At 36.6% G+C, this 14,170-nt stretch overlaps 1 protein-coding gene and 1 long non-coding RNA gene across 2 annotated transcripts; one reads left to right on the top strand and one right to left on the bottom strand.

Annotated features, from left to right (window-relative positions):
* Window positions 1-1,056: 1,056 nt before the first annotated feature.
* LOC107713543 (uncharacterized) lies at window positions 1,057-3,288 on the bottom strand. The gene is made up of 3 exons (XR_001636904.1): window positions 3,252-3,288; window positions 1,669-1,738; window positions 1,057-1,551 (listed from the first exon to the last, which is right to left on the bottom strand). It is a non-coding gene; the product is annotated as an uncharacterized LOC107713543 (long non-coding RNA).
* Window positions 3,289-5,279: 1,991 nt separating this feature from the next.
* Window positions 5,280-7,996, top strand: LOC107713537 (cyclin-dependent kinases regulatory subunit 2). Its single transcript, XM_016519084.1, has 3 exons — window positions 5,280-5,500; window positions 5,780-5,907; window positions 7,263-7,996. Exons 1-3 carry the CDS (start codon window positions 5,442-5,444, stop codon window positions 7,304-7,306), a joined length of 231 nt encoding a protein of 76 aa, XP_016374570.1. The 5' UTR covers window positions 5,280-5,441; the 3' UTR covers window positions 7,307-7,996.
* Window positions 7,997-14,170: the final 6,174 nt, after the last annotated feature.

The following is a 14,170-nucleotide window of genomic DNA, read 5'->3' as shown; positions in this document are numbered from 1 at the left end:
GAGAGAGAGAGAGAGAGAGAGAGAGAGACCCTTTTCAACAAAAGACTCACTCAACACTGCAGAGCACTTTCCGTTACAAAAAAACTCCCACTTACAGCTCAGTAGAACCAATCAATTCTCAAAATTCGCCCTGTCCGTAGGAACGCCTCTTGTTTTGATTCGGACCGTGTTGAAACGGATAAACAGAATGGAAAAGATGCAATAAACAGATCACTGTAGTGAAATTCGAGCTTAGTCAGAATGAACTAGAACTAAAATCAGTCAGCAACATAATCCACTGACATAATTCAATGCAGAAATCACACTGGAGTACCGTGCATGCTGTTGGATCACATGTACGCCACATACAATGAAACTTGAGTCGCCGTGCATGGCGATCGCTAATTTTCCGTACATGCAATCACAGTTTTATTTCAGTTCAGAAGCAAGGTGCTATACTCAAAAGGTGTGTTGCATGACCTGCCATTGATTGTGAAATAATAATCTACCAAACTGACATAAAATATTTGAAAGCGTTCACCTTTTGCCCGCATCAGTCTGGTTGGTTCTACCTCACTTATGCATCGCCATTGTTAATGGCAAGTTTAAAATGTGTTCAAATTTAAACCACAAGACCAATGCGGCTTTATCTCTTTGTTTGTCACATTCGTTCTTCCTTACGTACTACGAAATCGGCATAAATCCATCCACACGAGCACTCGAATATCTCCCCCTACAGAAGGCAAAACAAGCTGAGCTTTACTCCTCAATGAGCTTTGTTGAATAATTAAACATCCCTTTCAAATACACAACGTCGAGATTCGATCTCACTAAAACGCCATCCGGATTCGGCAGGGATACGACCGTAAATAGTGATGTCAGATCTCCCAGCCCCATTAAAAAGCAGCCAACGGGATGAAGCCCACGACATTAAGGCAGCAAAAAAAGAGCCATTCATGTAAAATGTCCAGAAGAACTTGTGACAGGGAAGCAGCAGTCATTCACAAGCTTCTTGTAGCGCTGCGGCTAACGCACTGCAGTCTCTCCCAGCGTCTCGCTTTCCTGCCTGCCTGCAAATTGAAAAAAAGAGGAAAAGAGAGAGAGACAGAGAGAGAGAGAGAGAGAGAGAGAGAGCAAGGGTTTGTCTTCTCCACTAAGACAAAAGCAAAGAAAGCATTATAAGTGCTCCTTGTTCGGTGTTGTCACAGAGATGCGGAAGAGATGCTGAGGAGAGGATGTGAGGATGCTGGGGAGCCGTGCGGACGAAAATGATTTGGGCTTGCTGTGAATGGAAAGGCAGACGGGCATACCGACGTTTCTGTGAATGAAGTCAGGCCTCGGCAGCTTTCTGCATGGCAATCCCTCGGGATGGATCCCAACCGGCCAATCAAGGAAGAGCAGGATGACTCATTCAGGGTAGGCTGGCTGAATAGTGGGACAAACCACTTGAAGCACAGGTGATGGGAGAAACCATTCTCTTCTGACAGCACTGTGTACTGCTCGCTGCGTCGCTTCTAAACTCCTGAATGCATGTAAACCGCTTCTAAAATACGTTTTGGTGGGATGCATGGCCTGTTTAGGAAAAAAACAGCTATAGTCAATTGCACTCTCCGATAAACTGGTCCCTCGTTGTGTCCTGAGAGCAAATTTTGCACATTTATATGAATGAAGGCTGATCAAAGAACATACACTGAACTGAATCGACTGAATTATATGATGCATCCTGCCCAACAGAGCCGTTTGCTTGCAGTATGTTGTTCTGGAAATTAAAAACATGCAACAAAAGCAAATAAAAGGAACTAGATTTGTACATTTCTTGAAGAAAATGTCAGTGGTGATTCTTGGTGCAAAAGTATATACACCTTGCTACGTGTACTGCGTTAGGCTAACTGAGACTTGTCATTTGCACTTATATATTGTTGCTCTTTTGTTAGTTTTGACTGCTTTTATTGTCCTCATTTGTAAGTCGCTTTGGATAAAAGCGTCTGCTAAATGACTAAATAAATAAATAAATAAATAAAGTCACCACCAGGATGCAAGGGTGTTGTGAGTGGTTGCTATACAGTTGCTAAGGTGTTCGGAATGTTATTGTAATGCTATGCAGTTGGTGGGGTATTAGTTGCTAGGTGGTTGCTATGCAGTTGCTAAAGGTGTTCTGAGTGATATTTATTGTGATGCTATGTAGTTTCTAGGGTATTCGGATAGTTACAAGAATGTTTCTATGTGGTTGCTAGGGTGGTCTGAGTGGTTTTTATTGAGATGCTGTGCAGTTGCTAGGGTATTAGGATCGTTGTGAAAATGTTTATATGCAGTTGCTAAGGTGTTTTGAGTGGTTTTTATTGTTGCTGAGGTGTTCTGAGTGGTTTTTAATGTGAGGTGGCACAGTTGCTATGGTATTAAGATGGTTGCCAGGATGTTGCTATGTGGTTGCTAAGGTGTTCTGAGTGTTTTTATATTGAAGGCTACACAGTTGCAAGGGTATTAGGATGGTTACCACAATGTTGCAATGTGATTGCTAGGGTGTTCTGGGTAGTTTTTAACTGTTGCTACGGCATTCTGAGTGATTTTTATTGTGATGTTGTGCTGTTGCTATGGTACTAGGATGGTTTCCATGACGTTGCTGTGCGGTTGCTAATGTGTTCTAAGTGTTGTTGTTTTTTGTTGTTATTGCTAATGTGTTCTGAGTGGGTTTTATGGTTTCTAAGGTGTTCTGAGTATTTTTGTTGCCAAGGTGTTCTGGGTGGTTTTTACTGTGCTGCTGTGCAGTCGCTAGGGTATTAGGATGGTTGCAAGAATGTTACTATTTGGTTGCTAAGGTGTTTGTGTTTCCACTGTTGCTAGGATGTTGTGTGTGGTTGCTAGGGGGTTTCTTAATGGTTGGGTTCATTCTTCAATGTAAATCTGTGGGGTTTCTTCACCTGTTTTATTATCCAACAGTTGAAAAATCCACAAATCTGATGCATTTAAGGAAATTTAAGAAAAAAATCAATTTAAGTTTTAAAATTAGCCTTTACATACCAGAATGAAGTCACCTAAAAAATTTGTTGGAATAACATGCACTAATAATAATAAAAAAAATTATTAAAAAAAAGTTAACAGGGTCAAATTACTTCACACTGACTTTTAATATTCAATATATTCAATATAAAAAGCTGATCAATAACCTTCAATAATGAATAACCTTCAGTGGTGCGCATCTGGATCAGGATTTATCTATCTGCATCACATCTATCTCTTCGAACTCTACAGTGCTTCTCAGGCAGTTTACTCACAGTGGAAAAGAGTTCATCAGGTTCATCTTCCTTTCATAATACACCTGAATGTCCCAAAACAAGAAAAACACAGAAAATCTGTTACAAACATAAGAAATCATACTGTTTCACTGTAAATGTATGCATTACACATTATGTGTTCTATATGTTTATATTTATACGCATAGAGAGTAGAGATAGTGGGTGGCGGACTATGTGTGTGTGTGTGTGTGTGTGTGTGTGTGATCTTCATAGTCGTGACTGAAGTGTGTCGGGTTCACTCCTACACATGCTCATTAAAACAGCAGGAAGTATAGAAACTGAAAGAGAGAGAGAGAGAGAGAGAGAGAGAAAGAGAGAGAGACAACACAGAAAGCTTTCCTTTTCAAAGTCCAAAAATCACATCACATGATCACATGTCTGTTGGGACACATATGAGGTATGTCACTCTTAAATGGCAGGTAAAGCATGCTAAAACAAGAAGAATTTTATTCCAGTGACTATGACTAATAAGGTTTAGTGACCTAAAAGCATGGGTTTAACTACACTGCAGATTTATAATAGACTATTTTTGTGATGTGGAACTTATGGACCCTAAAAGATGTCTATATACAGTATAAAACATGTAAATATAGAATAAAACAGTCATATCTACAACATATCGATTGCATTTCATTTTAACACTGCATTTAGCAGAGTAAACGTTCAGACTGCATCCAGACGCAAAAGAGAGAGAGAGAGAGACGCTGCCTACAGGAACCTTTACTGTAACCATAGTTTCAAAGACAGCATAGCAACAGGAATGAGGTGAGGGGGCCGGCCATAATGATTGGCAGCTCACATCCGGCGGATGCCATTGGCTGCTGCGAGAGTGTGTTTTCCGGTGTAGCACGGCATACTCTAGTGTACATGCCACTACATGTGTTTGCAGGAAGATGGAATTCAGGTGTTACTAGGATACCACTACATAAGATCAACATTTGTTTTCGTGCAAACAATCAATGATGCAAATACCCGAGGATGAGTCACTATAATTGACTCATGAACAATATTGATTATGATGGCTCATGTTTTTTGTGTTTTTTTATATTCTGATGCCTTTAGGAGCATGACGATGAAATATTATGTATCAGTGCACATCTCAAAGAGCTGTAATGGCACAAATGCATATTTAATGTGTAAATTATTGAGTTTATTTAATAGTAGTTTGAGTTTATTTAGGTAGTTGACATAATATGGACCTGGACTTATACAAAAGGATTTTTGTTTTTTTGGTTTTTTTAATACACAAAAGAAAGTTTACATTTTCACATGAGCAAGATTTTCACCAATTTAAATAACCCTTTTGTCTTTTTGAAGCCAAAATTACTAATAAAAAAAAAAAGAATAATTAAACTTTATAAAGAATATCTCTTTGGATTTGAGACTTTAGTCTTTGCAACTTTACAGATCTTCTTTATGCACCAAGAGCTTGTAACACTCCAAAGAGAAAGGAAAAATTGAAATCACATCATATGACCCCTTTAAGTTTCTCTTATGGGTTCTTTAAAAACTGCATGTGTAATAATTATATGAAATTAGATATTGTTTAAACATTTCTGATGAGTTATAACGCGAATTAAAAAGTTAACTGGAAACGACACAATTTTGTTTATTTCCGTTTTTCTTTCATTTCTGCTTTTCTCTTCTGTTTTTGAAATATAAACACTGGAAAAGTTGAATGCAATAAAAGTGAAATGTTACATCATTTAAAAAATAATAATACAAGCAAAAATCAAATCAAACACAGTTTGCTGTCTTTCGGTCATACTTTTAAGGGTTTTTAAGCTCTCAAAAGATGTAACCATCAAGCATGGCTCAAAATAGCATGATAATGCAGTAGTAACATTACACATTTTACCTTGAGCAGGTTTCTGAGGCAAATATATATATATTTTTTTTAATATTTACTGGCACATATTCTTTAATTTCCTCATCGCTGATCGGTTTCCAGAGCAACCGCGCTTTCCTCCGCCCCCGCCCTTCCGACGTGACCACGCTGACTCCAGTCACATGACCTCTCTCAACCAATCAGAAGTGGCGGCTCCGGTTGAACTGCGGGTTCAAAACCGTATCGGTTAAAATTGTTAAAGTTGCTAGAGTTTGATCGAATCCTTCTTTCACGGATCAATACATCTGATTATTGTCATAATTGACTTAATTTCATCTAAAATGGCTCATAAACAGATCTACTACTCGGATAAATACACAGATGATCTTTATGAATACCGGTAAGATGAAAAACGAGGAGGTTTGAGGCCTCGACGCGGCGTGTTTGTTTATTTAAGCGTCAGTTGTACGTTAGTGTTGAATGTAAGCTCTATGAAATGCTTAGTATACTTAATTCATATATTCGGTCATTTTAGAGGCATGTTTTGACGTCAATTCAAAACTTGTGGTTGGATTGTCTCCCATGTGCTTTTAGTGTATTGACGTTATTTTTACAGCATCACATTCATGTCAGTCACAGCACGTAAATATGATTGTTTGTTGTCATTTTGTGACGGCAGACATGTGGTCTTGCCGCGAGAACTGGCCAAACAAGTGCCCAAATCCCACCTGATGTCCGAGGATGAGTGGAGGAGGCTGGGCGTGCAGCAGTCGCTCGGATGGGTCCATTATATGATCCATGAACCAGGTCTGTCACACACACACACATTCATTACAGCCAAAGTGTGTGTTCACAGTAAAGTCAGCTGATCTCTGACCATGTGATTTGAATCTGGGCTTGAATATGGCATTTCCAAACTGTGTCCTTAAAGGAGTAGTTCACTTCCAGAATAAAACTTCCCTGATCATTTACTCACCCCCATGTCATCCAAGATGTTCTTGTCTTTCTTTCTTCAGCTGCAAAGAAATTAAGGTTTCTGAGGAAAACATTCCAGGATTTTTCTCCATATAATGGACTTCAATGGGGACCAACGGGCTGAAGGTCCAAATTGCCGTTTCAAAGGGCTCTACACGATCCCAGCCGAGGAATAAGGCTCTTATTTAGCCAAACGATCAGTCATTTTCTTAAAAAACATTACATTTCCCGTTGGAAAGGTCACTCGCGGTTAGCTCTTCGTCTGTGTACTCCGGTTCAAAAAGGTAGGGTAGGGCGAAAAACTCCATCTCATTTTCTCCTCCAACTTCAAAATAGTTTTACCTTTTTTTTTTGTAAAGGGCGTTTGACTTTCTTTGCACGTTCACCAGTTGTAAACACTGGGTCGGTACTTCTGTCTACGTCACGCATGACCTTTCCAACGTGAGCTAGTGCAAGACGAGCATTTGTGGTTAAAAAGTATATACATTTTTATTTTTTTAAGAAAATGACCGATCGTTTGGCTAGATAAGACACTTATTCCTCGGCTGGGATCGCGTAGAGCCCTTTGAATCTGCACTGAAACTGCAATTTGGAAACAATCAGTCATTTTCTAAAAAAAAAATACTATACTTTTTAACCACAAATGCATGACTTGCACTAGCTCCGTGATGCACGTCTGCAAATTCACGCATGACGTAATCACGTTACAAATGTCAAGCGTGCTTAGCTCTTCGTCTGTGTACTCTGGTTCAGAAAGGTAGGGTAGGGTAAAAAAACTCCATCTCAACACTGGGTCAGTAGTCAAGCGCAATACAAGCACTTGTGGTTACAAAGTATATACATTTTTATTTTTTTAAGAAAATGACCGATCGTTTGGCTAGATAAGACACTTATTCCTCGGCTGGGATCGCGTAGAGCCCTTTGAATCTGCACTGAAACTGCAATTTGGACCTTCAACCCGTTGGTCCCCACTGAAGTCCATTATATGGAGAAAAATCCTGGAATGTTTTCCTCAGAAACCTTCATTTCTTTGCGACTGAAGACAGAAAGACATGAACATCTTTGATGACATGGGGGTGAGTAAATTATCAGGGAATTTTTTTCTGGAAGTGAACTACTCCTTTTAATATTAAAGTTATTATAGATGGAAAAAAAAGCCTGACATTTGATTATATTTTATTTTTCAGAACCTCATATTCTGCTGTTTAGGCGACCTCTACCAAAACAATGACAGCGACACGTCAGGAACATTCCTGTGGTTTTCAGTGAGAACTTACTGGAGAACTTAACCACGTTTTCTGGACTCCTTTGACCATGATGCTGCGTTTCACGTCATGCTCGGACAGAATCAAGGGATTGTGGCAAATGTATTTTCAGTGAAAATTTAAGGGCTCTTAACTCTGGAAAGAAAGAAAAAATCATGCGACTCAAGTGCCTCTCTGAGTGAAGCTAAACCTTTAAAGATTTGTGTTGAATAAAAGTCTGTGATGCATCATCAGTGTTTAGAAACCTAAATCAGTGTTTAAGTGGCTGAGCTAAATACATTTTTTGGGATAAAAGATGTACTGTATGCTAAAGGGAGATCCTTTGTGTATATCTAGTTAATATATTGGCCATTCTCAGGTTGAAATTCTTAGTTTACATTACTTCTTCAGGGAAGGCGATTGTGATACTGTATAGATGCTTTATAAAGTTTAAAATGTGCTTATATCACATATAAAACTTTCTTAAAAAGGTAGATATAGAAGAAGAGCCATGACGACAGCACTATCAGCAACTGTGCTACTTGAAAGAGAAAAGAACAAGTTTTCACCCTTCATCGCAAATTACTTTTGAAAAAGAATAGAATTGTGATTGTGTAAATTGTTATTTTATTCTTGCTGCTCTTTATAATAAAAAAATGTATTAAAATGCCACCTCATATGTGCTTTATGCGAGGTTCCTCTATCAGCACTTCACAACTTTCAACACACGATGGCGCCACATCGCAACTAACGGTATGGTTCGGTTTGAAAAACATTCGAAATACTGGACTTAATTGTAAAAGGTCTAATTCACGGCTGGCAAGATAGGGTTTTAATAAAATTTGGCTGTCTATGCAGTAGAAATGCGATTAAAAATTGTGCTACACGACTAGAGAAAACCAAGGGCTGTGGCGAAAAAGGTAGGAAAACGTCAACACCCATAATGCACTGGGCTCGATCAGACGACACGTGACCAGGGATACAAAAAGGCGGAAGTACGATCTGTAGTTTTTTTTAAAAATGCCTTGTAGCTGTCGAAATAATACAAAGTGGGTATAAAATCGGCGAACTTACCCTTTAAAGCACAACTATTTAAAAAGAAAATATGTAGTTGTAACCCACTTATAGATGCACCGTTCATGTTGTATTCCACATTTGTTAGTTTGGATAAATTATAATACAATAATAAAATACAAATGTGCTCCTTTTTTAATACATTTGAGTTGGATGGTGTTGTTGATCACCATTATCACGGTTTCAATTGGTCATGCGGTCAAAAAGTGTGGTTTGTCGCCACCTCACAGTTTTTCAGTCGAGTGATTTTACAAACACCTTAAATATTATAAACACAGTCAATATTATAAAACACATCCACAATGAATAGTCCACATGTTCTGTATTAATGCACAAAATTGCTTAGAGGAAGGAACTATAATACTTGGCGGCAGGGCTGGCCCAAGCATTTCGGGGGCCCTAAGCAGATTTTCAAAAGAGGGGCCTCTTCATAACCACCCCCCATCCCCCATCGTATACATCACACACTGACACTTTATTGTAAAGCAATGTTATTTTAGTATCATTCATGCGCTATTATAGTTTTTGTTAATATATTGAATTATTTTTATATTTAATTTAATTAATATGTAATGTTATTGTTTGTTTTTGTTGTTTTTATTAGTTTTGTTGATTTAAATTATTTAGTCTATATAGTTATTACATGTTATTTCAGTTTTAGTGTTAGTTATTTTAGAACATCAAGATAAACTAAATGAAAATGGGAAATGTTGCCTTGTCAACTAGCTAAAATAAAACAGTATAAGTATTTTATTTCAAGTAACATTTTTTTTATTATTTTTTTTTTATTTTAGTTAACTATAGGCCTGATAACCCTGTTGTAAAAAACTTAATCAGTCTTAATCAGTATCTACTCAGTATTTATCTTTCAATACATAAATATGAATATATTTATTTATTAAGCACTTTTAACAATTATTTAAAACTGTTAAAAATTTAAAAGCTTAACCATTGCTTTCAGAAAAATGTATGAAAATTTAGTGAGATTAATGCTAGAACACCTGGATTATGAAAATTAAACAGAATAATTTATTATTATTATCAATAATAATAATACAGAATAATATATTTTCTAAGCTGGCATGTTTTATTCCTGATTAAAATGCAAAAATTTATAAGTGTTAACAAATGTTTGAATAAAGATATGGTATATTTAAATATTTGTGTTATAAACAACAAAGTGATAAAAAAATCTGAATGGCTGTTTGAAAACATGTAAATACTGTTTGACTTCCTTTGTCCTACTTGACAAATCGAACAAGCGGGTGTCAGAAGTTGCGCTTGCGCGGCGCTGCTTTGTGTACTGGGGTAACCATGGTAACGTGTGGAGGCGTAACCATGGTAACGGTGTATTTCTGCTGCTGTTCTTAAAGCGCCACCTCCTGTCATCAGGCCACTAAAGCGTTTTTTCCCGAGGCTAGCGTATTTTTTCAATTGTTTTCAATGGGAGCAGTTTTTAAAACGCCAGGAGCGTGCCGAGCGCTGGCCGTCTTTTTCACGCTGAGCGATTGGCCTTTCTCGCCGCCGAGAGTTTAAGAATATTCAACTGTGGGTAAAACGCAGCGCTCATCAATGTCACTTTTTAGTCAGCTGACCAATCACAGTGGAGGCGGGGCGGGGCTAATACCGACCAACCGTCACACCCTGCTTGTACTACGATCTCTGATCTATAATCGAGAACATATAGATTTATATATGAAGATATAGACTTATCTGATACAATGGAGAAGTTAATATTGCTTGTCTCCGAGTATCTTTACCAGGTGGAATTGTCTGGATGTTTTAATGTAAACATGGAATTGTGTTAATGTTTGAAATCATTTTCAAACATTAACACACGAGACTGAAACTTTATCAAAGTTATAATTATCGAGCATGGCATGGGGCCCCCTGGAGGCCACGGGGCCCTATGCAACCGCTTATATCGCTTATTAGGTCGGGCCGGCTCTGCCCATGGGAGTCATTTAGACATGAATCTCTATGTGTGAACTGTGAATGTTGTGGGTGGAGCAGGTGAACGACTGCCGGAGGGAGAGAAAGAGAGAAAGACAGAGAGACTGTGGGTGTCAAACACCTGCAACCAGTTCTGCGTGTAGCCTGAGGCCGATGGGAAGATGGGAATGCTCTGAGGACGCGAGGCCTGATACTGATCCTGCCTGAAGGAGCCGTGTGTTCAGAGCTGCAGTGTGTTTTGATGAATCTTTACTCATTGAGCTGAGGACAGGACGACGTCAAGTGTGATCGATGGGTCTGTGCTGTCGGGCTTTGTGCTGGATATTTGCATACGGCTGGTCTTTATGTTTGTTGAGCAGACTCACTTATGTCTCTGTTATGTTTCCTGTAAATACCAACTTCATCTCTTATTCAGTTCCTCAGGTATGGAAGCCGTTCCCCCCCTCAGAGTAAAAAATAAATCAAAAGATAATTGTGAGTTTATATCTCACAATGTTACTTTATATTTTAATGAATTTATTTTTATATTTGGAGCTTTCTATCTCAAAATGTTAATTTAAATGTTAAATAGTTTATTTTATTTTTGTTTATTTATATCATATTTTATATAAAAACTCAATGTTATTTTGTATTTTAATGTTGAATTATTTTTTATTTATTTACATATTTTATTTCTTATTTCAAATATTATCTCAAATAAGATGAATTATATTATCGTAATAATCACAAAATATTACTTTATATTAAAATTGATTTACTGTATATAATATTTAAATTCTTATTTTAAACTTTCTCAGGATTTTACTTTATTTTTTTGTTTTTATATTATAAAATTGTATTTCTTATAAAATAAAATGTCTCAAAATGTTATTTTATATTGTAATGTATTTTATTTATTCATATAATATTTTATTTCTTATTTTAAACTTTATCATTTTTTTTCCTTTTCTTTTTTTTTTACTTTGCGATGGAAACAGGGTTCCTTAAAAAAAAAAAAAATTAAAGTTCATGTTCATGTTAGGGTGTTGTTTGCCAGGGTGTTGTTATGCGGCTGCTACAGTGTTATGTGTGGTTGCTAGGTGGCTGTTTTATCATTTGTGTGAAATTGTTGATGTACAGTAAGAGTTTAGAGCTTTAAAATGAATGCAGGTAGTATAGCAGACAACTGCATCTCGAAAGAATTTGTCCCCACTGAAGTCCATTATATGGAGAAAAATCCTGGAATGTTTTCCTCAGAAACCTTCATTTCTTTGCGACTGAAGACAGAAAGACATGAACATCTTTGATGACATGGGGGTGAGTAAATTATCAGGGAATTTTTTTCTGGAAGTGAACTACTCCTTTTAATATTAAAGTTATTATAGATGGAAAAAAAAGCCTGACATTTGATTATATTTTATTTTTCAGAACCTCATATTCTGCTGTTTAGGCGACCTCTACCAAAACAATGACAGCGACACGTCAGGAACATTCCTGTGGTTTTCAGTGAGAACTTACTGGAGAACTTAACCACGTTTTCTGGACTCCTTTGACCATGATGCTGCGTTTCACGTCATGCTCGGACAGAATCAAGGGATTGTGGCAAATGTATTTTCAGTGAAAATTTAAGGGCTCTTAACTCTGGAAAGAAAGAAAAAATCATGCGACTCAAGTGCCTCTCTGAGTGAAGCTAAACCTTTAAAGATTTGTGTTGAATAAAAGTCTGTGATGCATCATCAGTGTTTAGAAACCTAAATCAGTGTTTAAGTGGCTGAGCTAAATACATTTTTTGGGATAAAAGATGTACTGTATGCTAAAGGGAGATCCTTTGTGTATATCTAGTTAATATATTGGCCATTCTCAGGTTGAAATTCTTAGTTTACATTACTTCTTCAGGGAAGGCGATTGTGATACTGTATAGATGCTTTATAAAGTTTAAAATGTGCTTATATCACATATAAAACTTTCTTAAAAAGGTAGATATAGAAGAAGAGCCATGACGACAGCACTATCAGCAACTGTGCTACTTGAAAGAGAAAAGAACAAGTTTTCACCCTTCATCGCAAATTACTTTTGAAAAAGAATAGAATTGTGATTGTGTAAATTGTTATTTTATTCTTGCTGCTCTTTATAATAAAAAAATGTATTAAAATGCCACCTCATATGTGCTTTATGCGAGGTTCCTCTATCAGCACTTCACAACTTTCAACACACGATGGCGCCACATCGCAACTAACGGTATGGTTCGGTTTGAAAAACATTCGAAATACTGGACTTAATTGTAAAAGGTCTAATTCACGGCTGGCAAGATAGGGTTTTAATAAAATTTGGCTGTCTATGCAGTAGAAATGCGATTAAAAATTGTGCTACACGACTAGAGAAAACCAAGGGCTGTGGCGAAAAAGGTAGGAAAACGTCAACACCCATAATGCACTGGGCTCGATCAGACGACACGTGACCAGGGATACAAAAAGGCGGAAGTACGATCTGTAGTTTTTTTTAAAAATGCCTTGTAGCTGTCGAAATAATACAAAGTGGGTATAAAATCGGCGAACTTACCCTTTAAAGCACAACTATTTAAAAAGAAAATATGTAGTTGTAACCCACTTATAGATGCACCGTTCATGTTGTATTCCACATTTGTTAGTTTGGATAAATTATAATACAATAATAAAATACAAATGTGCTCCTTTTTTAATACATTTGAGTTGGATGGTGTTGTTGATCACCATTATCACGGTTTCAATTGGTCATGCGGTCAAAAAGTGTGGTTTGTCGCCACCTCACAGTTTTTCAGTCGAGTGATTTTACAAACACCTTAAATATTATAAACACAGTCAATATTATAAAACACATCCACAATGAATAGTCCACATGTTCTGTATTAATGCACAAAATTGCTTAGAGGAAGGAACTATAATACTTGGCGGCAGGGCTGGCCCAAGCATTTCGGGGGCCCTAAGCAGATTTTCAAAAGAGGGGCCTCTTCATAACCACCCCCCATCCCCCATCGTATACATCACACACTGACACTTTATTGTAAAGCAATGTTATTTTAGTATCATTCATGCGCTATTATAGTTTTTGTTAATATATTGAATTATTTTTATATTTTCTGCTGTCATTTTCATTTTAAAGTTTTAGTAATTTTTTTTGTTTGTTTTTATTAGTTTTGTTGATTTTCTGTAGTTATTACATTTTATTTCAGTTTTAGTGTTAGTTCTTTTAGAACATCAAGGTAAACTAAATGAAAACGGGAAATGTTGCCTTGTCAACTAGCTAAAATAAAACCGTGTAAGTATTTTATTTCAGTTAACATTCATTTTATTTCAAGTAAATTTCTTTTTTGTGTTAACTATAATGACCCTGTTGTAAAAAATTACCAAACTGTCTTAATCATCTACTCGTGTGTTTATCTTTCAATACATAAATATCAAGATATATTTAATTAAGCACTTTTAACAATTATTTAAAACTTTTAAGTTGCTTTCAGAAAAATGTATGAAAATTTTGTGAGATTAATGCTTTAATAAAGCAAGAACACCTGGATTATGAAAATTAAAGAGAATAATTTATTATTGTTATTATTATTATTATTATCAATAATAATACAAAATAATACATTTTGGGCTGGCATGTTTTATTCCTGATTAAAATGCAAAAATGTAAACAAATGTTTGAATAAAGATATGGTATATTTAAATATTTGTGTTATAAACACCAAAGTGATAAAAAAATCTGAATGGCTGTTTGAAAACATGTAAATACTGTTTGACTTCCTTTGACCTCCGTGACAAACAAGCAGGTGTCAGAAGTTGCGCTTGTGTAGAGGGGTAACCATGGTA

This window comes from Sinocyclocheilus rhinocerous, unplaced genomic scaffold (genome assembly GCF_001515625.1).
Source record: "Sinocyclocheilus rhinocerous isolate Xijiao unplaced genomic scaffold, SAMN03320098_v1.1 scaffold1937, whole genome shotgun sequence".
Taxonomy (NCBI): Eukaryota; Metazoa; Chordata; class Actinopteri; order Cypriniformes; family Cyprinidae; genus Sinocyclocheilus; species Sinocyclocheilus rhinocerous.
The sequence above is the reverse complement of the archived record's forward strand: the minus strand, read 5'-3'. Positions and strand labels throughout refer to the sequence as shown.

Coding starts and splice junctions, on each gene's coding strand:
- LOC107713537 (XM_016519084.1), top strand. CDS start 5,442: ATGGCTCATAAACAGATCTACTACTCGGATAAATACACAGATGATCTT. Junction 5,501..5,779: donor GATGATCTTTATGAATACCG/GTAAGATGAAAA, acceptor TTGTGACGGCAG/ACATGTGGTCTTGCCGCGAG. Junction 5,908..7,262: donor TTATATGATCCATGAACCAG/GTCTGTCACACA, acceptor TTTATTTTTCAG/AACCTCATATTCTGCTGTTT.